General features: G+C 42.3%; 1 protein-coding gene across 3 annotated transcripts; it reads left to right on the top strand.

Moving 5' to 3' along the window:
- Positions 1–225: 225 nt before the first annotated feature.
- MFSD11 (major facilitator superfamily domain containing 11) lies at positions 226–24,266 on the top strand. 3 transcript variants are annotated; one of them, XM_029211080.1, is made up of 14 exons: positions 226–559; positions 841–1,011; positions 1,522–1,577; positions 3,072–3,179; positions 4,097–4,176; positions 4,294–4,390; positions 5,442–5,500; positions 6,049–6,193; positions 9,861–10,051; positions 15,058–15,123; positions 16,616–16,741; positions 21,713–21,887; positions 22,605–22,740; positions 23,625–24,266. In XM_029211080.1, exons 2-14 carry the CDS (start codon positions 916–918, stop codon positions 23,787–23,789), a joined length of 1,500 nt encoding a protein of 499 aa, XP_029066913.1. In that variant the 5' UTR covers positions 226–559; positions 841–915; the 3' UTR covers positions 23,790–24,266. The 3 variants fall into 3 exon arrangements, with proteins under 3 accessions (XP_029066913.1, XP_029066914.1, XP_029066912.1); XM_029211081.1 differs by lacking the exon at positions 226–559 and having other exon boundaries at positions 609–1,011; positions 9,861–9,901; XM_029211079.1 differs by lacking the exon at positions 226–559 and having other exon boundaries at positions 609–1,011.
- Positions 24,267–24,761: the final 495 nt, after the last annotated feature.

Genomic DNA, 24,761 nt, shown 5'->3' with positions numbered 1-24,761 from the left:
CGCCCCGCCCCGTAACGTCTCTGCCGCGCGCCCCGCCCTTGTCCGGCGCGCCTGCGCAGAGCCCCGCGGGCGGGTCGAAAAGCGCGCAGTCACTGCCGATGGGAGGGGGAGCGGGATTGTACCGGCAGTTGGAAAGCCCGCGAAACGCTCCTTCCGGCTGCGAAGCGCGCTGTGACGGCAGGAAAGGGAGGTGCTCCCCTACTGGGCTCCGCCTTCTTTTCATGCCAATTTCTAAGCTCCACGCAGGTTTTCTGCTCGGACGTCGGCCCCGCCTCTGTCGGGGGGCGTACTCCTTCACCTTGCCCGTCTGTGTTTGCGGCCTCCTCAGACCGCGTCTCCAGGCCACCTTCTGCAATTCCTGTCTCCTTCGCTGCGTTCCGCTTTTTAGCAACCCCCCCCCCTTGCCGGAGCCCACGACGTCGGCCCCGCTCCCCCGGAGCGGGTGAGGGAGCCCTAGCGCCGCGCTTGCATGTCACGGGTCGCCCAGGACTACATTTCCCAGTAGGCCCAGCGGCCGGCGCCGCGGCTGCGGTCAGGTGACCGGGTCGCCTGACCTGCGGTGAGTCAGGGCAGGGAGGGCGGGGCCTTGCTGGCCGCTGCCACTGGCCCTTGGCCCTAATCCCCCTCTCGGGCCCCTTAAGTTGCAGCTACAACGTTCTTGGCGCTTCTCCGGGTGTTGGGCTCTTTCCTCGGATCGTGTCCTAGGAATGTCCTAACTATACCCGTGGGGAGAACTTCACCCTAAGCCCAGGATTCCACTCCAAGACCTGGAAGTTGACACCTTGGCTGCCCCGCTCCTGGATTTGCCTCCTCCTCTCACCATCTCATTTCTTCTCCCAGGATTGCAGTGGGTTTCCCCCGAGGAGAGCTGACTGCCCTCTGCTGCTGCCGACCTTTTGGCAGAGTTAAGCCAAAATGTCCCCGGAATCTAAAAAGCTTTTCAACATCATTATTTTAGGAATTGCCTTTATGTTTATGTTCACCGCCTTTCAAACTTGTGGAAATGTAGCGGTGAGTTGGAATTTGATCTTCTTCCTTTGAAGTGCTTATCATAATGCATTCCAAAAATGATAATCAACGTTATGTCTAATAATGCGCTTAAGTTGCACCTTTTATTTTGTCACCTAGGCTTCCTCGTTTTCCATGATTAGGTTTGATTTCATGTGGCAGACGTTTCTTGTTGGGGTCGTTTATTTCTCTTACTTGATTTGGGGTTTGTATGCTGACCCATTTATTTTATTTTTTATTTATATTAAGGACTACATTAGTACTTGGAGAGTTGAGGGACTAAACCTAAGGCCTAGTTTCAGATGGTCTTCACCCTTCCCCACCCCGCCCCCACACGCCCCTCATTGGTTTGCCTTCTGTTCTGTAGTCCATTCTCTTCTCTCGTGTTAGAATTTCAGTATTAAGTATTCGGCATCTTGAATTTTTACTTTATTCCAAGTATTTGGAGAGCGACTTTCTGGGGTGAGGGCAATTACAAAAGGCTTTCATTGATTAGTTTTATCTTCCACACAGCAAACTGTCATCAGGAGCTTAAATAGCACAGATTTTCACGGCAGTGGCTATACCAGGTATTGTACTGTATGATTGGTTTTACTTTGTATATCACAGATGTTGCTTAATTTCATCAAAATCACAGACAACGTATTGTAATTAGATTATTAGTGATTTTTTTTCTTTAGACTATTTAGGAGAACATAATAGGATGAAGGTGATGAGTTTAGGTTTCATATAGAATTAGACACTGGGTTTGAAATACTGGCTTCAAAACTTAATTACTGCGATATCTTAGGAAGTTGCTTCTATGAGCCCAGTTTCCTTGCTCAGATCAATGCGTGTAAAGCACTTGGCACAGTGGCTGGCATTTAATAAGCACTCAGGTATTGTCATAATTACATCTTCCGAATCCTAAACAGAGGATGTTTTATATGACTCTCGAAATATTTGGTCTTCCTGTTTTTGTGATTTCGTAATTATTAATATATTGTCATCAGGAGCTTTTAGCTTTTTGTTAAGGTGTTTAGTGCCAATTTTACAGGTGGAGAAAATGAAGTGAAAAGATCTTCATAAGTCACTAGTACGTTGTGGTTGAAGTTGGGAATGTAATACATACCTGTATGTAAACACTAACAGATTTCTTACTTTCTCTATCGTTAAATACTAGATTGTGGCCAACCCCTTACCCGCTTCCTCCCCAACTGTTCTTATTTGGTTCTGTGTTACCTAACCTAAATCTGACCTTATATATGATAATTGAGAGTAAAAGGATGCTAATGTCCATTTTTTGAAGTGATTAATAATAATACCACAATTTTTTGTAATGTTTTGTCTTCATGTATACTGTAAAGAACAAATGAAAGAACATTTGATATTTGAGAGATTCATAAAAGCCAAAGAATAATTTACTTGGATTTATAAATAGTGGCTTATAAATGACTCTTGAAATGATTTTAGTCACACTTTGCTACAAGACATATATACTGGGGCCAGGTCTACAGTAGCTGAATAATGTTCAAGTGAGACTGTCAGGTTGAGTTTAATAAATTCTGGTTTAAGCAAGTTTTAACTATGTGATTATTTATAGCAGTGAAATTTCATGCTGTTGCCAGGAGTTGTAGGCTAAATTTGTAGAGCAGATTGGTTGACTAGGGCCTCTGGAGTCAGATTACCAGGGATGGGATTCTGGCTCCACCACTGACCAGCTATCCAGCTGGACTTTTGACACGTTACTTACCCCTCTGTGTATCAGTTCTCTTTTCTATAAAATGAGGATAATGATACGTTTTTCATAGAGCTGTGTTAGCTGCTATTATAATTTACTGGTACATTAAAGACCATATTGTCTAAGGCAGACTGATTCAAAGAAACATTTGACAAGACTTCAGTGTTTGGTACAAGTGAAAACTTTAATATGACATTCAGTGTAAGGATATAATTATAAATTCTGACTAAAGAATATGAGTGCTTATTGCAAAGTAAACCATAGACTAAGCGGGTTTGAAAAAGTGATCTTTTGACAGTCTTTCACGAGTGTTGTTTTTCCCTTTTGTGTGTCGTGTGTGCAGCATGGCAATTATTTATGGGGTGCTCTCTGCTTCAAATGTGATGACACCGTCCGTGGTTGCCATTGTAGGACCTCAACTCTCTCTGTTCGCTAGTGGTTTATTTTACAGGTGAGTCGTCCAATTTTCTTTCATTTAATGAGAACACCTTCAGCTTCTTTCAAGCACACAGTAAACTTTTAACAAGAACTTGCTGACTCGGATTGAATAGATTATAGGAAGTATTTTAGGGATTTGGTTCTCTCCTTGATGCTCAGGGATACCATTGTTTTAATGTGATGGAATTTGTGTATATTTGCTTTCATTTTACCACCAATAAAAATGGCATCCAAAAACCTTTTTCTACAAGAGTTGAAAAGAACTCATGAAGTAATCTTATTTTGTATCAAGTTGACTAATGGGAATTAAAACGAAATAACTGAACTTTTCTTCTGGGCTATAGAACTGCAGTCCCACTGTGTACTGAGCTGTTGGCGGAGGCCAATTGCAGACCTTTATTCAATGTCTCAGCTCACAAATTTGAAATAGTACGTTAAGAAATGGATAGGTCACATTTGTCCCCTTTTTGCCAGTACCAGAGAAGCCCTTTACAGGTTGAATGTTTTTCTTTTCTTTTTTTTTCTTTTTTTTGGCTGCGTTGGGTCTTCCTTGCTGCACGCAGACTTTCTCTAGTTGTGGCGAGCAGAGGCTACTCTTCATTGTGGTGCACGGGCTTCTCATCACGGTGGCTTCTCTTGTCGCGGAGCACGGGCTCTAGGCGTGCAGGCTTCAGTAGTTGCGGCGCATGGGCTCAGTAGTTGTGGCTTGCGGGCTTAGTTGCTCCGCGGCATGTGGGATCTTCCTGGACTAGGGCTTGAACCCGTGTCCCCTGCATTGGCAGGCAGATTCTTAACCATTGTGCCACCAGGGAAGTCCTACAGCCTGAATTTTAAAAGAAGAGATCCCTCAGAATTGATTCCTAGAAGGCATAATTGGCATTCTGTTTCAGGTATTGTTTGACTATAATACGTTGACCTGTTATATTTTAGCATGTACATTGCCGTTTTTATCCAGCCTTTCCCGTGGTCCTTCTACACAGCCTCTGTTTTCATTGGAATTGCAGCTGCTGGTAAGTATTTTGATGTTCATTTTCCCTATTTTCCAGGTCTTATCTAAGACTGCTATTTATATGTTTAATATATAAAGCTAAATGATTTCATTCCCTTGGCGAACTTTTGAATTTTAGTACTTTGGACAGCACAAGGAAACTGCCTGACAGTAAATTCAGATGAGCACACTATTGGGAGAAACAGTGGCATTTTCTGGGCACTCCTACAATCCAGGTAATAATTCTTATGGCTCAATCTTTCCTATAATTTTTTTTGTCACACCATTTTTTAGACCCTGGTTGTGTTGAAAACTCAGATCTTCTTGTTTCATGAGTTAAGTTCCTAGGTACATGTGATGGAGATTTAAAATTTTATGGGATTACTTAAAAATGCATGGACCTACCTCATTGGAATTTATGACTAGTAAATGGAAAATAATATTAACCATAATGTATTTAGCACCTGCTGTACTTTAGGTACTACTGGGCTCTTGAATTTCAATAATCCTCACAACCCCCTGCAATAAGAAGGTATTAGCTCCATTCTACAGATGAGATAACAAAGGCTTAGTTAAAAGTTAACTGATCCAATCATCTGGATTCCAAAGGCCATGTCCTTCCCACCCAGCTATGCCACCTGGTAGCTGTTAACAATTAAATTTCTAAAGTGAGACTAACTCTATAACGATACAGCATATTATATATTTCCTAAGTAAAAAGCAACAACGGTCATTCTGTCATGGAATCTGTCCTGACGATTTACCCTCATGAATCCTAAACGCCTAAAATTTTGGCCATGATAAGTCTTAACAAATGCAGATGTTGTTTTAAGAGATTGTATATTCTGAAACTGGAGTGTAAGTGAATGATTTCTTCCCTAGGAAAATACTAAATAAAGTATCTCATTAGATGCAGATGACTAAATCATGGATTTTTTTTTTCACCGATTCTTTAAAATATAGGATTTTAGAGGAAGGGTAAACTTGTTTCCAAGGAGTCATTTCCAGAGCTTCAATAAGTCACATGTTTCACAGTGAGTCAGGTCTTTGGAGGACAGTCTGAATCAGGCTTCTCTCATGTGGAAGGAGACAGTTCCATCTGGCTCAGTTGAGTTTTTCAGAAAGAGGGTGAAGTTGATGTTTTAAATGACTTAGGGCGGGTAGATAACTTCTTTAATTATGTAGGCCTCTCTTTCTCTTCTTTTACAGGTAATGGAAAAATTATTTCAAAACCCATAAATACGAAAATAACTTCCCAATATCCTCTCCCTCCTTTTCTTCCCCCAGCTTGTTCTTTGGAAATCTCTACATATATTTTGCTTGGCAAGGGAAAACTCAAATATCAGGTTTGTCTAATTCACTGTGCTTCATTCACATAAGTTCAACGCAAAATAGCTGTTCCACGGGAATGCCCCATATTGCTTTGTTCACATTGTTCTAGTGAACCGTGGTACCCTAAGTCCTCTCAGATTTTAGCTTTTAGTCATCTTTTCCCTTGGATTATGTTATTATACTAAGACCACAGTTTATGACTGCACTTCAGGCAGCATCTCAAAGTGCGGGAGAAGGTTATGCTCTGTGTGAGGAGACGAGTCAGTTGTCAGAAGACTTTTTAATTCAGTTGTTTTGTCTGTTCCCTTCTTTGATTAAAAGAATAAGATTAAGTTCTTGTGCTGTTTTTCTTTTGGCTTATTAGTATTTCTCTGACTGAAAGACAAAGGGGGATGTATCCTATTTTTCTCCTTGTCCTAGGTTTTTACTGATGCAGTAAAGTAAGATTTAATGACAAAGTGTGTTGATGGTTATAAACAAGCACAGTACTGAACATAATGCTAACTCTGGAATTGTTTGTATGGCCAGTACTATCTACTTTCGTCTTTGTTTTTCTCCCTAGAGAGTGACCGAAGGACAGTGTTTATCGCCCTGACAGTGATTAGCCTTGTGGGGACAGTTCTCTTCTTTCTCATTCGGAAACCAGATTCCGAAAATGTCCTGGGAGAAGGTGAATCTTCTGATGACCAGGACCTGGATGTCAACGAGTAAGAAGTTGGGAACATTCCTTTCTATTTTAAACTATATTTTGAGTAGGTCTAGTCTAGGAATTACCAGCCTTTTATAGCCCTAACTGATAATCCAGTGCTGGGCAGACATGAGGGAAAAGCTTTAAAGCAAATCAGCAGAGAAAGAAGATAAAGGGGAGCTGCCAGGGAGGAGGAAGGGAAAGGAAGGTAGACAGAGGCGGGGAAGGTAGTGAAAAGGTTTGTGGGGGATTTAAGTCTAATCCCAGGTCACCAGCTGTGTGACCGTGGACAGTAGCAATGTTCCCCTGAGTTTCTCTAGGCCTCAGTTTCCTCATTCAATTCAGCAGACATTTCCTGTGTTTTAATGTGTGAGGATATAGGCTCATAAAGTTATATAGAAAACAGGGCTTCCCTGGTGGCACAGTGGTTAAGGGTCCGCCTGCCGATGCAGGGGACGCGGGTTCGTGCCCCGGTCCGGAAAGATCCCACATGCCGCAGAGCGGCTGGGCCCGTGAGCCATGGCCGCTGAGCCTGCGCGTCCGGAGCCTGTGCTCCACAACGGGAGCCTGTGCTCCACAACGGGAGAGGCCACAGCAGTGAGAGGCCCGCGTACCGCAAAAAGAAAAAGAAAAAAAAAAAAAAAAAGTTATATAGCAAACAATCCTCAGTTACTGTTTCTTGGATCCAGCCCTAAAATTTTCCGATCATGTGGTACAAGTGAGTGGCAGGGCCGTCAGCAGTCATTACAGATGAGCTGTGGTTAACACCCATGCTCTGGATTTTTTTTTTTTTTTTCGGCACGTGGGCCTCTCACTGCTGTGGCCTCTCCCGTGCGGAGCGCAGGCTCGGTGGCCATGGCTCACGGGCCCAGCCGCTCCGCCGGCTGTGGGATCTTCCCGGACCGGGGCACGAACCCGTGTCTCCTGCATCGGCAGGCAGACTCTCAACCACTGCGCCACCAGGGAAGCCCCATGCTCTGGACTGTGCAGGTAGTTTTCCCCGATGTAGTCCCTACTGGGAAACAATTACACAGTCCTGTTTTTCTAAAAATTGTGAATTACCTTGAGCATATTTCTTTTCTTTTATTTCTTTTTTTTTTAACAAAACTTTTTGTTGTTGTTGTTGTTTTCTTTTGACCGAGCTGCACGGCACACAGGATCTTAGTTCCCCGACCAGGGATGGAACCTGCGACCCGTGCAGGGGAAGCACAGAGTCTTAACCACTGGACCACCAGGGAAGTCCCAACAAAAGTTTATTTTTAAATGTACAATAGGCTCCCAAACAACACTTCATTCTAGCTGTAGGTGGCAACAGATGTTATGACTGGGAAATCCAGATGGTTAAACAGGAATGGAATTAAGGACCATCATTGCCTCAGGCACAAAGAACAGCTTACTTTTGGCCATATTTCTTAATTCCACCTCTGGCCAGGGGCCCTTCTCTGAGCCCTCCTCTTTCTGTTTCTGCTTAAATGTCTTATCTTCTTCATCCATCTCCTTGTCCTGGTCCTTGGGCTGCTTCAGGGGCTGCTTCTTGCCACGTTCGAGGCAAGACATGGCTCCTTCCTCCCCTTCCCCAGACCCTGCCACCGGAAGCAGGGACCTATTTCAATTATAAGTAAAACTGTTTGAAACATCACAGATGATTTCTCTGCAGGTTATCATCTGGATTTGAAGAAAGGGGAATGAGAAATCTTTGCCACTCTTGTTTTGCTTTGTGAATTGTTAAAATTATGAAGCTTGCCTTATAAGCATTTTACCTGTTGTTAAAAACTTTGCATCGAACTTTCTGTGCTGCCTTTTTAAAGCCCAAAAAGGGCATAAAATTCTCCAGTCATAGGATCATTAAGCATTCAAAATTTGCACCGTTCAGAGCAAAAAAGACATGTTTATATAAGTATACAAACATTTATGTGTATATGTACCACATACATATTTTTTAAGCACAAACCAATCGATATTGGAGAAGGGGTCTATGAAGATGAATGCCACAAATTCAACAAAAATTAAACACCCATTCATTCAGCAAATGTTAGGTGTTGGTGCTGTAAAGACAAATACAACCTGTCCCTGTTTTCAAGGAACTTTTCTGATAGACAGGGGATCATGTAACTGTCATAAGGTGCAATGCTGAGGGGTACCACTTAGCCTTTTTTTAGCATTCTCTGTTTCTGAATTGTCTTCCAAACTTGAAACTTGTGTCTTTATTCTGTAAATAGCACCATGTGCCAGCCATCTTCTAAAGGGGAGGGAAGGAGTAACGAACAAGACAGAGAATTCCCTGTTTTTATGTAACTTAATTGTAGAGGGGCTGGTAGACGATACCCTGTAAGAAAATAGCAGAGTAAGTGCCAGAAGGCAGTGAGAAAGGGGGAGGTGGTGGAGAGCTGGGAGGTGAGAAGGTGTGAAGATCTACTGATGGCCATTGCAGCAGATGCCAGGGGTGGAAAGGGGTGTGGTGGGCACCAGGAATGCCAGAGGCGCCTGGGCCTCTCACAGTGCAAGTAGGAGTGCACTGTGGGAGTAATGCAGCAGACAGAGGGTTGATTAAATAAGGATACAGCAGGGGTTTGGGTTTTCTTCTTGGTGTGCTTAGAAGCCGCTGAGGAAATAAGTAGGATCTGATTTTAAAGGATTCCACTTTGAATGATTTGCAGCTGATAGAAGCTGAGTTGATTATATTTTAATAGTCTATAGAGTACAAATCAGTTTCTACTTATTTGGGGCCTTGAGTGTGAAATAGTATAATCCACACCTGATCCTGTCCAAGTACTAGATGAGGGAACTGTCATTAAATGGCATTCACATAGTATTTGCTTCCAGGGAAGGCATGAGTTTTTATGGTGGGGGAAAAAGTTTTCCTGTTGGTTAGAAGATACTACCATTTTTGTGTTAGTAATTATTTAAGTCAACTAGATCTCCTTGAGGTTTGTTTTTTTGCTGTTCTTGTTATTTTCGGTTTGTTTGTTTGTAAATGATATCCTTTAAAGATCTAAGAGGAGTAGACTTGGCTGGTAGGGTAAGAAATGTAATTTCTTAAAAACTTTCTTACCCTAACCTTGTAAATAATTACACTTAAGTTACTTTATCTCAATTAATTCTCACAGGTAAGTGATAGTGTCCCTGTTTTATAAATGAGGAAATGAAAATTAGAGAAATGAAGTCACTTGTCTAAAACCACACGACTAATAAGTGGCAAAGCAGGCCTCAGCCTCAAAGCCCACGTTTTTAACCCATAGATGACATCGCACCCAACCCCCTACCGCCAATGATGGCGATGCTTTTCAAGAGTTCTAACACTGAAGAACCACAGAGTAGTTTTTACATAGTTGGAGTGGTGGAAGATTGAGCCCCTCACAAATTGTTTTTACAGTTTGGAAACAGCGTAGAGGAGATTTCTGTCCTGCCTGGAGTATCATTTGTGAAAAAGACATGCAGGACTCCGTGCCATAAATTTAATGTGAGGGAATCGTGCTCTACGGTGGCACTTTAACCACATCGTTCTCTGAAGCAAGGACCTGGGTCATGAAGGGACACCCTGGAGCAGGGAGCGTTGAGGCCACTGAAAGTGTTTGCCAGACCACGTAGAGGACAGAGCTTTTACAGATTTAAGTGAAAATGTGATAGTATTTTTGTTCTCTTTCTCCATTTTCAGGGGAAAAACTTTTTTCTTTTTATCTTTTCAGGTCTGCCCAGAACAATATGACAAAGGCAGTAGATGCATTTAGTAAGTATTTTCTGTGTCTGAAATGCAGGAACTGTTCAGGAACAACTTCAGCATTTGCCTTTCCCCCTTTCCCTGGTAACTTTGGATTGACGATACCCCAGTATTTTCATGCTTCCAGGTATGCCGCTCTGAAATATGCTAGTCTTCTCAGTAAGTATCTCTGTAACGTGGGGGATGTGAGGGATGGAGGGTAATTCCGTGCCCTACCTGAGCACGTGTGTGAGGGGGGCCTGAGGAGGAGGAGGCAGAGGGTTACGAGTTTACCCGAGGAAGTGAGGACACAGACCATTTCTTCGTGCATCGCTTGTCACTCCTTAGAGCAACGCAGGAGCTTGGGTGACCCAGTAGCGTGTAAGGCCAATCACGCTCATCTGTTGAGGGTTCTTCCTGACTAAACCTCTCGATGTGCTTTATGTTGTTTTGTTCTCACGACAGTTCTGTGAGTATCATATAACACACACGTATTATTATCTCCATTTTATAGAAGAGAAAACTGAGGCTTAGAGAAATCGTTTACCCAGGGTCAAACAGGGCATTCCTTTCTTGTTATCAGAGGCCTAGAAAGCCACATTGGCTTCTTTGGTGAACATGGAGTCAGGCAGAGGGAGGCTGATGGCCTTCAGGCTTATGGGATGGTTCGTCCAGCCTTGGGGAGGCTTGATGCAGCCTTCCTGCTCTATTACTGAACCCCTCTCTGGATGTCTCTTGATATTAACCAGTTTCAGGTTGTCATTCCTAGGCAGTTGTACAAACTTTGCCTCAACTCCTCTGTAAAATGAGACACTAACACAGTTAGGGCCTCATGCCTTTTATCACGGAGCTGGTTGGTTACTTGGTGTAGGGTTCAGTAGTAATAAGAAACTGGGCTGTCAGGTTTGAATGGGGAGAAAGAAGGCAGCGGCCAAAAAAGACAAGACATATGAGGTGCTATAGGGCAAGAAAGTTTAAATTTAGGTGACGATTCCTGGCAGCTAGGGAGCAATGTGACGTTATGAGGCGGCAAGGAAGCCGAAGGCAAAGAGAGAAAGGAAAAAGAATGTCCAAGCTTTTCTGTCTGTGAGCCGGTGGTTCATTTATTATTTAATCGTGACTTTCCTTCAGTTGGTGCCATAGTAGGTATTGTACAGAAAGGGTTCTTGCTTATCTAGAAGACACTTAATTCCTCAGTTGAATGTATATGTGTAATGCGATTCTAGAAAATTTCAATAAAATTTTCTTAAATTTATTTTTTGGTCCTGATGAAAGGTTCCTAAAGTTCACCTGGAAGAGTAGACGTCTGTCAATAGCCAATATAATTTTTAAAAAGAACTTTCCCTAATAAATATCAAAACCTGTTATGAATCCATTTGAAAACATTGGAATACAAAGAGCAGTGAAACTGAAGTCTAGACCCACAATGGAATTTGGAATACAGTAAAGTAGTCTTAGAAAAGCAAGGCCAGACAGCTGACTGCATGGGAAAAAATGGAGTCTTACACTAACATTCCAGGTAGATTAAATGTAAAAATGAAGCCATAATAGTAACCGGAAGAAATTAATTTGGTAGAGGAAAGCCTTTCACGCAAGTCTGTCAAACGGGGAAAAGAATGCTCTTTGGGGGACTTCCCTGGTGGCGCAGTGGTTAAGAATGCGCCTGTGACTGCAGGGGACACGGGTTGGAGCCCTGGTCCGGGAAGATCCCACATGCCACGGGAGCAACTAAGCTCATGCGCCACAACTACTGAGCCTGTGCTCTAGAGCCCGTGAGCCACAACTATTGAAGCTTGCACGCCTTGAGCCCATGCTCTGCAACAAGAGAAGCCACCGCAATGAGAAGCCTGCGCACCACAACGAAGAGTAGACCTCGCTCGCCGCAACTAGAGAAAGCCCGCGCACAGCAACGAAGACCCAATGCAGCCAAAGAGAAATAAATTAATAAATAAATAAAATTTAAAAATAATATTAAATTAAAAAAAAAGAATGCTCTTTGGTTACCTAAAATATAAAATTTCAGTCTCTCAAAATCTAATGAGTTAAAATGGCAGGGAAAATATTTACAGTGTATGATAGTTATGAACCAATAAGAAAAGCATAAACACTCCAGTAGAAAATATTTATTTTATAAACAAAGGAGAATTATTATAAGCTAAGTATAAGAAATGCAAATTAAGTTTTCTATCAAATTTCAAAAGATAAAAAATAATTCTCAGTATATGGGGCATAGGTACATGCGTAAGACCACAACGCTAAAAATATACACTTGTATTACTTTCTGTGATTTGTCAGTAAGTATCAAAAGCCTTAAAAATGTTTATACCTTTACCCCAGCAATTCCACTAATAGGATTATCCTCAGGAAATAATTAAGAATTTTGGCCAAGATTTAACTACTGTTTATATTAGTGAGAAATGGAAATAATTTAAATATTCAACTACAAGCCATCTATCCAACAGATTACTGTAGCCATTAAAATGATCACTACGAATATTAGAAAATGTTTGTTATGTGAAAATAAATTATAAAATATTATAAATAGTGGAATTTCTTTTTAATAAAAAAAAGCATAGAGAAAGTCTGGGAAGAGACCCATTAAGGTGTCAGATTATTTTCCTTAATAGAATAACTTTATTGAGATGTGGTTCGTAGTAGTGTACAGTTCACCCATTGAAAGTGTATAATTCAGTGGTGTTTAGTATATTCACAGAGTTGTGCAACGGTCACCACAATCAATAACCTATTCAGGGAGTTCCCTGGTGGTCTAGTGGTTAGGATTTGGTGCTTTCACTGCCATGGCCCAGGTTCAGCCCCTGTGCGTGTGGCCAAAATTAAGTTAAAAAAAAAAAAATTATTTTGGCCACGCCATGCTGCTCATGGGATCTTAGTTCCCCGACTTTGGGTTGATTTTTCATTTTCTTGATGGTATCTTTTGAATCACAGAAGTTTTAAATTTTTGATGAAGTCTGATTTAGCTATTTTATCTTTTGTTGTGTGTGCTTTTGGTGTCCTAGAAGGCTTTGCCTAACTCCAGGTCACAAAGATTTACTCCTGTATTTTTTTCTAAGACTTTTATAGTTTTAGCTTTTACATTTTGGTCTGTGATCCATTTTGAGTTAATTTTTTGTTTGTTTGTTTTGTTTTGTTTGTTTTTGCGGTACGCGGGCCTCTCACTGCTGTGGCCTCTCCCGTTGCGGAGCACAGGCTCCGGACGCGCAGGCTCAGCGGCCATGGCTCACGGGCCCAGCTGCTCTGCGGCATGTGGGATCTTCCCAGACCGGGGCACGAACCCGTGTCCCCTGCATCGGCAGGCGGCCTCTCAACCACTGCGCCACCAGGGAAGCCCCATTTTGAGTTAATTTTTATGGATGTTGGGATGTAGGAGTCCAGCTTCATTCTTTTGCACGTGGAGATCAGTTGTCCTAGCACCCTTTGCTGGAAAGACTATTCTTTCTCCCATTGAATTGTGTTGGCACCCTTGTTGAAAATCAATTGACTGTGAATGTAAGAGTTTATTTCTAGATCTATGTCTGTCCTTATGCCAGTACAATGCTGTGTTGGTTATTGTAAATTCTGAAATTGGAAAGCATGAATTTTCAGCTTTGTTCTTTTTCAGGATTGTTTTGGCTATTATTGGTCCCTTGAATTTGCATATGAATTTTAGGATCAGTTTGTTGGTTTCTGCAAATAGATTATATTGGTTTTTTTTTTTTTGATAAACAATTTTTTAGAGAAGTTTTAGGTTCACAGCAAAATTGAGAAGAAGATACAGAGATTTCCCATATATGCCCTGCCCTCACCCGCACATAACCTTCCCCATTATCATTGTCCCTCACCATAGTGGTACATTTATTACAATCAGTGGACCTACAGTGACACATCATTATCACCTAGAGTCCATAGATTACATACATTAGGGTTCAGTCTTGGTGTTGTACATTTTATGGGTTTGGACAAACATATAATGATGTGAATTCACCATTATAGGATCATACTAAATTATGTTTTAAAATTTCTTTTCGTTACCTAAATCTTCTGATTAGTCAAAAGCAGATATGCTTTGCTAATGTAATGTTTTTAATTAAAAATATTTTTAAACTTTGTTGATCATGTATTTTTTTTCTGGAAGTATGTGAAAATGATTGGTGAAAATATTGCTTTTAGTTTCACTTTATTTTCGTGAAATTGAAGAAGAAAAAAAAAACTATCTTCTTTTGTATATGGAGAAATTCAGGACAGAGTGTTTGTGATTTATGTGAGTTTCCTAGTCATCCGTTGAATAGGAACTAAAATCTGGATCCTCAGGCCAAGGATGAGCTGTAGGGGCCACGCCACCACCTCCAGGGCTGAACTGTGAGGCCTGAGCACTCCTGCTGCAGAGCTGGCCGCACCAAATAATGTCTCTGTGAGACTGGAGAGCTTTCATTTATTTCCAGGCTGGTTATGATTTGGGGTGGATTTTGGTTTCGTTTCCCCCGCCACCTTTTTAAAAAATCTGGATCTGCTATTAGTAGGATCCTAGATAAGTGGCCTTAAATTATGAAATGTGAGCAGGTTCAAAAAAGTTAAAACGTGCAGTTTTTAGAAATGCATTTTCCATTGCAGATTTCAACTAAGTTGAACAACATAAAAATAAACATTAAGGGGATCAGAAGCAAATAGGCAGAACTGAAGTTTCAGTCCTCAGATCCAGAGAGAGAATCTCAGGAAGTGGCATCCCAGCTTCTGATGGTCAAAGAGCTCCGCTGCTGATTCTGACCTAGAGTCCAGTGTTAAAGCTGCCCTGTGACAGTTCCTTAGGGAAGTCAGCACTTTGCCAACTGCTGACTCTCTTAATAGCCTAGCCTTTAATCAAGTCTGTTGGAATATTCTGTTGTTTTGTTTGGTTCTATTTCTTTTCTCTGTTTCATGTTTTGTTTGTTTTCATGAGAGCTGGAGAATGTGTTAGAGAAAGCACAACTCTAGACTATATTTACACAGTTGAAATCAACATTTTTTTTATAGGGCAGATTTAGTTCATACCTTAACCATTTTAATCTGAATCATTAACCTCTGTCCCAATGTATTTGTTTATTGGCATTATTGACAAGAGGTGTTTTGGTTGAATGAATGTTTTATAAGTTTTGTTTGATTGATTAGAATGTAGTTAAGTACTCCTAAATTTCTTTTTTCCTTTTTTATAGAAAAGTCTCTTAAGTTATGTGTCACCAAGGAGATGCTCCTTCTTAGCATTACAACTGCTTATACAGGTAATGGGATTAATTATGGTTTTGGTTTTCTGTGGCTGCATAATTACAGTAAGGGTTGAAAACAGCAACTGTGTTACTTTCTCACAATTCTGTGCATTGACTGGTCTCAGCTAAATGGTTTTTCTGATGGTCTCGGGGTCTCTTGTGGCTGCTGTTAAAGGATGGCTGAGGCTAAAACTTCCAAGGAAGTTTCATTTGCATGTCTGAACGGGTCTGATGCTAGCTGGGTCTCAGATTTCTCCTTGTGTCTCAGCCAGCTATGTGACCCCCTCCCACATTGGTGAAAGCAAATAATAGGGCCAGCCCAAATTCAGTGTGGGAGGATTCTGCACAAGAGTTTGAAAACTGGGAGGCCTGGTTCATCCCAACCAGTGATTTTAGGGCAAAATAGAACACTACAGAAAATAATCATGAGTAAATCTGTGTAACTTGGCGTGAATTAAGATAATTTTTAATGAAATGGAATGAGTTCTATGGCTTATAGTGATAATGTGATGTGATAATAGGTGGAATACTCTTAGGTCTTAAGGAAATCAGTTTCCTTGTAAAAATTGCTCTAATGTGTCAATTATTACTTTTGCCGTTACAGTTGACCCTTGAACAGTGAAGGGATGGATTAGGGGTGCTGACCTCCCCCGCAGTTAAAATCTTCATATAACTTTAGTCCGCCCTTTGTGTCCGTGCTTCCTTATCTGCTGACTGAACCAGCTGTGGATCCTGTAGTCTATATGGACCCACACAGTTCAAACCCGTGTTGTCCAAGGTTCAACTGTATGTGCCTCATCGGTATAAACGTCTTATTTTTAGGTCAAACAGAATAAATATTAAACATCCTCAAAATTCAGTTAAGGTTTTGTAGTGTTAAGGAATCAGGTCTTCTACTCATTTGCTCTAATTTTCTACCCGAATTTTTGGAATTTCTTTTCCTAGGACAGTGTGTTTAATGAAAACTTTTGACTTTAAGCAAAAGTGGATAGTAGGTATTGGTCTTACAAATGTATATCCCTGTTCCCTTGGGAAGCTATTAATAAGGATAATGAGCACTTTAGTTTCACTGTTACAAGTTTATGTTAATTATGTTCTCTGTTCATCCCCTGTCTGCGCACAGAGTGACCATTTTTAACATAAGGGTGTCTTCGCTTATTTGAGTTGTATGCTTTTATCTGAAATATGTGACAAGTGCCATCTTGTGGCTAATTCCATGTCATCAGTTAGGTCACGTAAAATTATGCTGTGCTTGGGGAGTAACATTTCAGCCTGTGTGGATTTTGTTTTATGCGTGTATAGCTCAAATACTACTAGTCATGAAGAAAAACCTGGAAAGGGAGACTGTGCATTTTTTTCAATACTAAATCCAGTGCTTCCCAATCCATGGTTGGTTGAATCTGAGGCTGCAGAGTCTTGGATATGGAGGGCTGACTATGGGACTTGAGCATCTATGGATTTTTATACCTAGGGACAACTGTAATTTAAATTTCACTTTTTTCTGAAGGTCTGGAATTGACTTTCTTCTCTGGTGTATATGGAACCTGTATCGGCGCTATAAATAAATTTGGAACAGAAGAGAAAAGCCTCATTGGACTTTCTGGCATTTTCATTGGCATTGGAGAAATTTTAGGTTGGTTTAAAAAAAAAAGTTTTTGCACTAAATCAGTTTGTTATAGAAATTTTAAATGTACTTCACCTCTCTATCCTTGAATTTCTGTTTCCTTGCTTTTATACAAATGGGTATGTCTTTGTTTGTGTTATCACTGTTCTAAAACTAAATTACAAAACATTTGCCAAATAATTCAAGACAAAACCATAAGTAAGAAAACATATGGTCTCTCCCAGCTTTTCCTCTTAAAATACTTAGGGAAGGTGTATTAGAATTCCTGAATTTTTTTAAATTTATTTTTTAGTGTGTTAGTTTCTGCTTTATAGCAGAGTGAATCAGCTATACATATATCCCCATATCTCCTCCCTCTTGTGTCTCTCTCCCACCCTCCCTATCCCACCCCTCTAGGTGGTCACAAAGCACTGAGCTGATCTCCCTGTGCTATGCGGCTGCTTCCCACTAGCTATCTGTTTTACATTTGGTAGTGTATATATGTCCATGCCACTCTCTCACTTTGTCCCAGCTTACCCTTCCCACTCCCCATGTCCTCAAGTCCATTCTCTACATCTGCATCTTTAGAATTCCTGAATTTCTTATTCTCTGAATCTCTGACACCAGTTGGATATGCGACAATACAGTTCAATTCTGACACTCCTGGAGTTAGCATCGGACTCCACAGGTTCAAGGGTGTAGTCCTGCAAGACCAGCCTCACTTGAGACATCAGTCGTTAAGTCCTGGGTCCCAGGCTATCTTCCCTTCTGTCCAGCTTGGCTACACATTCAAGGGTTCCCACCACACCCCTGGAAAATGCTATACTTACTGTTAAAGTTTATTATAAAGGATGCAAATGAACAGCCGGATAAAGAGGTACATAGGGCAAAGTCCAGAAGGGCCCCTAGTGTAGGAAGCTCTGTCCTGATGGAGGCTGGGTGTGGCACCCTCCCATCATGTGGATGCAGTCATCACCAGGAAGCTCTCCCAAACCTGTTTTTTTTTTTTTTTTTTTTGCGGTACGCAGGCCTCTCACTGTTGTGGCCCCTCCCGTTGCGGAGCACAGGCTCCGGACGCGCAGGCTCAGCGGCCATGGCTCACGGGCCCAGCCGCTCCGCGGCATGCGGGATCTTCCCGGACCGGGGCACGAACCTGTGTCCCCTGCATCGGCAGGCGGACTCTCAACCACCGCGCCACCAGGGAGGCCCCCAAACCTGTTTTGTAGGGATTTAGGGAGATCTCATTATGTCACATGGTTGATTAAATCATCCACCATTGGTGATTAGACTCAGTTTCTACCCCCTCTCCCCTCCCCTGAGATTGGGGGGTGGGGCTGAAAGTTCCAACCCTCTAATCAAGGCTGGGTCCTTCTGACAACCAGCCCCCATCCTGACTATCTAGGGCCACCTCCAGACCCCCTCAAGGATCACCTCATCATCATAAACTCTGGTGTCATTGGAAGGAATTAGTTAAGATAACTAGAGACATTCCTTTCACTGAGAAATTCCTAGGGTTTTAAGAGCTCCATGCCGGAAAGTGGAGAGGAGAAGAGGACAGGGCAAAGACCAAATCTCTTTTTATTATACCACCAGGTATTCCTTATTCAGCAATGATCCGTTCAATACTTGCAGTATATTGGGTGTTGTGTCACGTATGAGGAACTTACCAATTCAACACATATTTGTTGTGAATCCATTGTATGAACAAAACATGGAGCTTATATTCTTGGGGAAGAACACAGGCAGTAAAAAACATTGGAAACTTAGAATGTCAGACAGTGATAAGCACTATGGAGAAAGCAGACTTTGGTGTATTTTTGTTCCCTAGTTCAGCAGTCCCCAAACTTTTTGATACCAAGAACAGTTTCATGGAAGACAGTTTTTCCATGGATGGGGGCGGGGGCCATGGTTTCGGGATAACTTAAGCACATTACAGTTACTGTGCACTTTATTTCTATTATTATTACATTGTAATATATAATGAAATAATTATACAACTCACCATAATGCAGAATCAGTGGGAGCCCTGAGCTTGTTTTCCTGCAACTCGATGGTCCTGTTGGGGGCAACGGGAGACAGTGGCACCTGACATGCGTTGCTTATGTCCAGTCTACTCCATAAGATGCAGCTTAGTTGTCACGTGGCACTCACTGATAGGGTTTTTTTTTTTTTTTTTTCAGCAATTGATATTGTCATATTTTTGGAGTTTAGCAATCCTAATAGGTGTGCTGGGATATGATTTTAATTTGTAATTCCCTAATAGTATATGATATTTTTGTATGATTTTTACTATCTGTATATCTTTTTTGGCCAGGTGTCTTGTTCAAATCCTAACCCATTATTTATTTATTTATTTATTTTTGGCTGTGTTTGGTCTTCGTTTCTGTGCATGGGCTTTCTCTAGTTGCGGCAAGCAGGGGCCACTCTTCATCGCGGTGCGCGGGCCTCTCACTGTCGCGGCCTCTCTTGTTGCGGAGCACAAGCTCCAGACGTGCAGGCTCAGTAGTTGTGGCTCATGGGCCTACTTGCTCCGCGGCATGTGGGATCTTCCCAGACCAGGGCTCGAACCTGTGTCCCCTGCATTGGTAGGTGGATTCTTAACCACTGTGCCACCAGGGAAGCCCCACTGATAGGGTTTTGATATGAGTCTTCAAGCAACTGGTTTATTATGGTCTCTGTGCAGACAAACCTCTCTGCTAATGATAACCTGTATTTGCAGCCACTCCCCAGCACTAGCATCACCGCCTCAGCTCCCCCTCAGATCATCAGGCATTAGATTCTCAAAAGGAGCGTGCAACCCAGATCCCTCGAATGCACAGTTCACAGTAGGGCTCATGCTCCTATGAGAATCTAATGCTGCTGCTGACCTGACAAGAGGCGGAGCTCAGGCAGTAATGCGAGCTATGGGGAGCGGCTGTAAATACAGAAGAAGCGGCTGGCCTGCTGCTCCCCTCCTGCTGTGGGGCCCGGTTCCTAGCAGGGCACCGGTACCCCTCCCCTAATTTATTGCCAACACCTGGCACGTGTGTGTGTGTGTGTGTGTGTGTGTGTGTGTGTAAACATGTTAATACAGTTACAGTAATTGTTTTAATGTCTTTGCTCATTCTAATATCTGCAACAGCTCTGGGGTAGTGTTGTTTTTTTCTTTACAACTTTATCGAGACATAATTCACATGACGTGTAGTTCACCCATTTAAAGTATACAGGTCAGTGTTTTTTAGTATATTCACGGGGTTGTACCGCCATCACTGTAATCTAATTATAGAACATTGTCATCACCCTTCTCCAGGAAACTGCTAATCTACTTTATAGATTTGTTTATTCTGGACATCTCGTGTAAATGGAATCATACAATATATATAGTCTCTTGTGTCTGGCTTCTTTCACTTAGCACAATGTTTTCAAGATTTTCCCATGGTATAGCATGTATCAGTACTTCATTTCTTTTTCTTTCTTTATTTTTTACTTCATTCCTTTTTATTACCAAATAATATTTAGTTTTATGGATCTACTACATTTTATTTATCTATTTATCATGTCACAGACATCTGGGTTGTTTTTGCTTTTTTTTTTTTTTTTTTTTTTTTTTGCGGTACGCAGGCCTCTCACTGTTGTGGCCTCTCCCGTTGCGGAGCACAGGCTCCGGACACACAGGCTCAGCAGCCATGGCTCATGGGCCTAGTTGCTCCGCGGCATGTGGGATCTTTCCGGACCAGGGCACGAACTCACGTCCCCTGCATCGGCAGGCAGACTCTCAACCACTGCGCCACCAGGGAAGCCCTGTTTTCGCTTTTTGGCCATTATGAATAATGCTACTGTGAACATTGGTGTATACTTTTTGTGTGAGCTTATGTTTTCGTTTCTCTTGCATGTAAACCCAGCACTAGAATTGCTGGGTTGTGTGCTAACTCTGTGTGTTTGACTGATTTGTCTGCTTACGATGGGTCCTGTTTTCCTGTCTCTTTGCATGCCTGGTAGTGTTGTGGATACGAGCCATCGTGAACTGTACCTTGTTGGGTGCAGGATGTTCTTTATATTCCTGTTAGCGTTCTTGAGCTTTGTTCTTGGATGTGGTTCATTTACTTGGAAACAGTGTGATTTTTTTTAGGTCTTGCTTTTAAAATTTGTTGGACGGGATCAGAGCACTGCTCAGACTAGGGCTAATTATCCCTCACCCCTGATGGAAGACCCTTCTGTGTACACCCAGTGCCCGTGAAGAATAAGATTTCCAGCCTGGCTGGTGGGACCAGGCACTCTTCCCTGCCCAGGGCAGGGCACTAATACCTCTAATCCTCTTGGAAGTTTCTTTCCAGGCCTCTGCTAATTTACTCACATCCTGTGCTGATCAGCTGTCCTTTCTTATACTCTGTCTTGGGGACTCAGGCACCTTGTCTCCCCAGACTCTCAGCTCTGTCTCCTCAACTCAGAGAGGCTACGGGCCTCCACCTGCCTTCCCTCCTCTTCTCCCTCTCCCTCCCTGCAGCCCACAGCCTCTCAGTCAGCTGGGGCAGGTGTGGGCCTCACCTCATTTGTTTCCTGACTCTCAAAGATCACTGCCCTTTGTCGCGTCTTCAAAACCATTGTGTCATATTTCTGGTACTTTTTTTTGGCGTGTGGGGGAGTGGGTCACCTGTGTGCATTTTGTGATCTGTTTTGTCTTGTTTATTTTTAGTCCATTTGCGCAGCTGTGGCATTTTGCTACGGTAACTACCTTCTCCTTCATTGGCAGCTCCTGGTCATGGTGATGTTTGGGTTTTTTGGAACTGTTTCCTTCTTCACTGTGGAGTGGGAAGCTGCTGCCATTGTAGCCCGGGGTTCTGTTAATAACTCTGTTTCAACAGTTATTTCTTATTTTCTATATTTGTGCCTTCTTTGTTTCTTTCTTTTTTGATTAAATTAGCTATTGTTTTGTCCGTTTAATTTATTTTTTCAAAGAACTAAGATTTTGATATATTAACTTGGCCTTGGGTTTTTCTGTTCTCTACTTCATTGATTTTATAGGTGGAAGCCTCTTTGGCCTGCTGAGCAAGAATAATCGTTTTGGTAGGAATCCAGTTGTGCTGTTGGGCATCCTGGTGCATTTTATAGCTTTTTATTTAATATTTCTCAACATGCCGGGGGATGCCCCTATTGCTCCTGTTGAAGGAACTGATAGCAGTGCTTACATCAAACCCAGGTACAGTGACTCTCCTTTTTCTAGTAATTTAAGGAAGGGTGGGAGGTAGAGGATGGCTAGGAATTTAGAATGGAGCAGTTAATCCTTTTCTGCAAGTCTGTTATCTTTATAAGGTCATCTGTCCAGTGTTAATGAAGCCAGAATGAGTTTAAATAGGAATCCATAGAGAATCCCAAGTTATTTTTCTAATTGCTGGTTTTAACCTTTCTCCCCACTAAATCTTTTTCTTGATCTGTGAAGGAGCACATAAGTATCTGATTTGAACTTTATATCTCTGCCTTTCAACCAGTGAAATCTCTAGAAATTTGGGCCCCGAGGAAGAGCAATGAGGAGCAAGGGGTGATCCGCCATCTGAGCCGGCCACCCCGTTCTCTCACAGTGTCCACAGGAGCTTTGAGGGTGTCATTTTCTTGCACTCAACTCTCAAAGTCATTGTAGATGTGAGTGTTTATGTCTAGATCCACAGTCCAAGAGCAGCTCTGCCCCAAACAGTGTTTGCTTCCCCAATAGTTAGTAGACCAGAGTTTGCTAGACTGCGAAGGTGAGGGCGTTTGAGCATAAATTCTGACTTTGTAAATTCCAGTATTTATTCATACTTGTTTCATAGTGTTTAAAACTTGAAAGTAAAATGCTTTTGTGGGTGAGTTGTTTCTACATTTCAATCAACTCTAACAAATATTGTTAATGCTCACTCTAAATTAATTTTGTTTTATTCAGCAAAGAAGTTGCCATCTTCTGCAGCTTCCTGTTGGGTCTTGGAGACAGCTGCTTCAATACCCAGCTGCTTAGCATTCTAGGTTTTCTCTATTCTGAAGACAGTGCACCAGCTTTTGCAGTCTTTAAATTTGTGCAGGTAAAACCTCTTCTTCAGATTGTGTTTAAAGCAGGGTCTATTTTTTATAGCGCTTTAACTTTGTTTTCTTAATATTTCTTAAATGAAAGTCAAGGACAACCTTTAAAAGGATTTGTGGGACTTCCCTGGAGGTCCAGTGGTTAAGACTCTGCACTTCCGATGCAGGGGGCGCAGGTTTGATCCCTGGTCAAGGAACTAAGGTCCCACGTGCTGCATGGCGCGGCCAAAAATAAAAAATAAAATAAAATAAATAATAGGGCTTGCCCGGTGGCGCAGTGGTTGAGAGTCCACCTGCCGATGCAGGGGATGCAGGTTTGTGCCCCGGTCTGGGAGGATCCCACATGCCGCGGAGCGGCTGGGCCCGTGGGCCATGGCTGCTGAGCCTGCGCGTCCGGAGCTTGTGCTCCGCAACGGGGAGAGGCCACAACAGTGAGAGGCCCGCGTACCGCAAAAAAAAAAAAAAAAAGGATTTGTGATTAGAGTTAGGAAGCAATGAGTAGTGTGCTCTTTTTTGACCCGTCACTTGTATAAGAGATTTTATGTTGTGGTCTCTCTGTGGCTCAGACTTCCTTAGATACCAGAACTCATAGTATACACATATAACAGGAGTGTTTCACACTGTTCATGCACATTATTTTATAACTCCTGTTTTTTACAAAATACTATTTTAAACAATAGCTTACTTGATTGTTCCCAGCTCTCAGCCGGAGTTTGTGGTGCATGTTTGTGAGCTAGTGACAAAGGAAGTGCCATCTAGATGCAGAAAGAGCAGGGAGCAGTGCAAGGCACAGGAAGCCTTGGGTCAGAGAGCGGTGGGGCTCTTTGTGGAGCGGCTGGGTCACCTGTGTGCATTTTGCGATCTGTTTTGTCTTGTTTATTTTTAGTCCATTTGCGCAGCCGTGGCATTTTTCTACAGTAACTACCTTCTCCTTCATTGGCAACTCCTGGTCATGGTGATGTTTGGGTTTTTTGGAACTGTTTCCTTCTTCACTGTGGAGTGGGAAGCTGCTGCCATTGTAGCCCGGGGCTCTGACTACCGAAGTATTTGATGAAGGGTGCCCACGAGAGGAGGCTGCCTCTTCAGACAGCTCGGCTGGGCGGCAGGGCTCGGTGGAGGAGGCCCGCTCTCATCTTCACAGTACATTGGAGGATGTTTAGGATGGAAAATCAGAGATTGAAGACTGCTAAACCTGCTGGAGTTGGTATTCAAGTTTACAGATGTTAGTTGTTTAAAACCAGTGGAATGAGGGAGACTTGTACTGTTGATTATGATTGTTCAAAGATGTTGTTTTTTCAGTTCATCTGTCTCGCGTTCCTTTTGATCATGTTATAAACGTGTAGGTGTTTTCTTCTCCCCCTGTTCTCTTTGAACGATCATGCTTTGATTGAAACTACTAGGCCATATGTCATATAAAGACTCCTGCTGGGTATGGCGTATGTGTTACTATGTAATAAGAGGGAGCATATGCCACCCCACACGTGTCTGGGAATGACATTTAAATAAATCCTGTGATGCTGAAATGGAATCTTTGAAAAGATTTGCACATTCTTTCTCTTTAAATGTTTTTGTTTGATAAAGTTTTCTTACCTTGTAGTTCATAGCAAGGGAGGGGGGCGCTAATCAAGTATTATGAAATGAGGTAAAAATTGTCTTAAGTTTTAAAAACAGGAATCTAACATTTGTAAATGAACAAAAACACATTTACTGGGGGAGGATTTCGCTAGTAATTTTCCTGGAGGATGCAATGCATTAAAAAACAAACAAACCCCAAAACATGTAGTGAGGTCTAAGCTATGGTGGCAGGCTGCCGTCACTTATATCTCTTCTTACAGCAGACACCATTCCATAAGCGTGTCTGGGAGTGGAATGTAACTATCTGGGGAGATGTTTAAATGGAAATGTTAACTTTTTTTTTTTTTTTTTTTTTTTTTTTGCTGTATGCGGGCCTCTCACTGCCGTGGCCTCTCCCATTGCGGAGCACAGGCTCCGGACGCGCAGGCTCAGCGGCCATGGCTCACGG

This window comes from Monodon monoceros, unplaced genomic scaffold (genome assembly GCF_005190385.1).
Source record: "Monodon monoceros isolate NGI ecotype Baffin Bay Population unplaced genomic scaffold, NGI_Narwhal_1 Super_Scaffold_9, whole genome shotgun sequence".
Taxonomy (NCBI): Eukaryota; Metazoa; Chordata; class Mammalia; order Artiodactyla; family Monodontidae; genus Monodon; species Monodon monoceros.
The sequence above is the reverse complement of the archived record's forward strand: the minus strand, read 5'-3'. Positions and strand labels throughout refer to the sequence as shown.

What these genes read in the sequence shown, in the direction of transcription:
- MFSD11 (XM_029211080.1), top strand. Translation starts at nt 916, where the DNA reads ATGTCCCCGGAATCTAAAAAGCTTTTCAACATCATTATTTTAGGAATT. An exon ending in CATTGGAATTGCAGCTGCTG is followed by an intron (nt 4,177 to 4,293) that starts GTAAGTATTTTG and finishes TTTGAATTTTAG; the next exon opens with TACTTTGGACAGCACAAGGA. An exon ending in AGGGAAAACTCAAATATCAG is followed by an intron (nt 5,501 to 6,048) that starts GTTTGTCTAATT and finishes TTTTCTCCCTAG; the next exon opens with AGAGTGACCGAAGGACAGTG.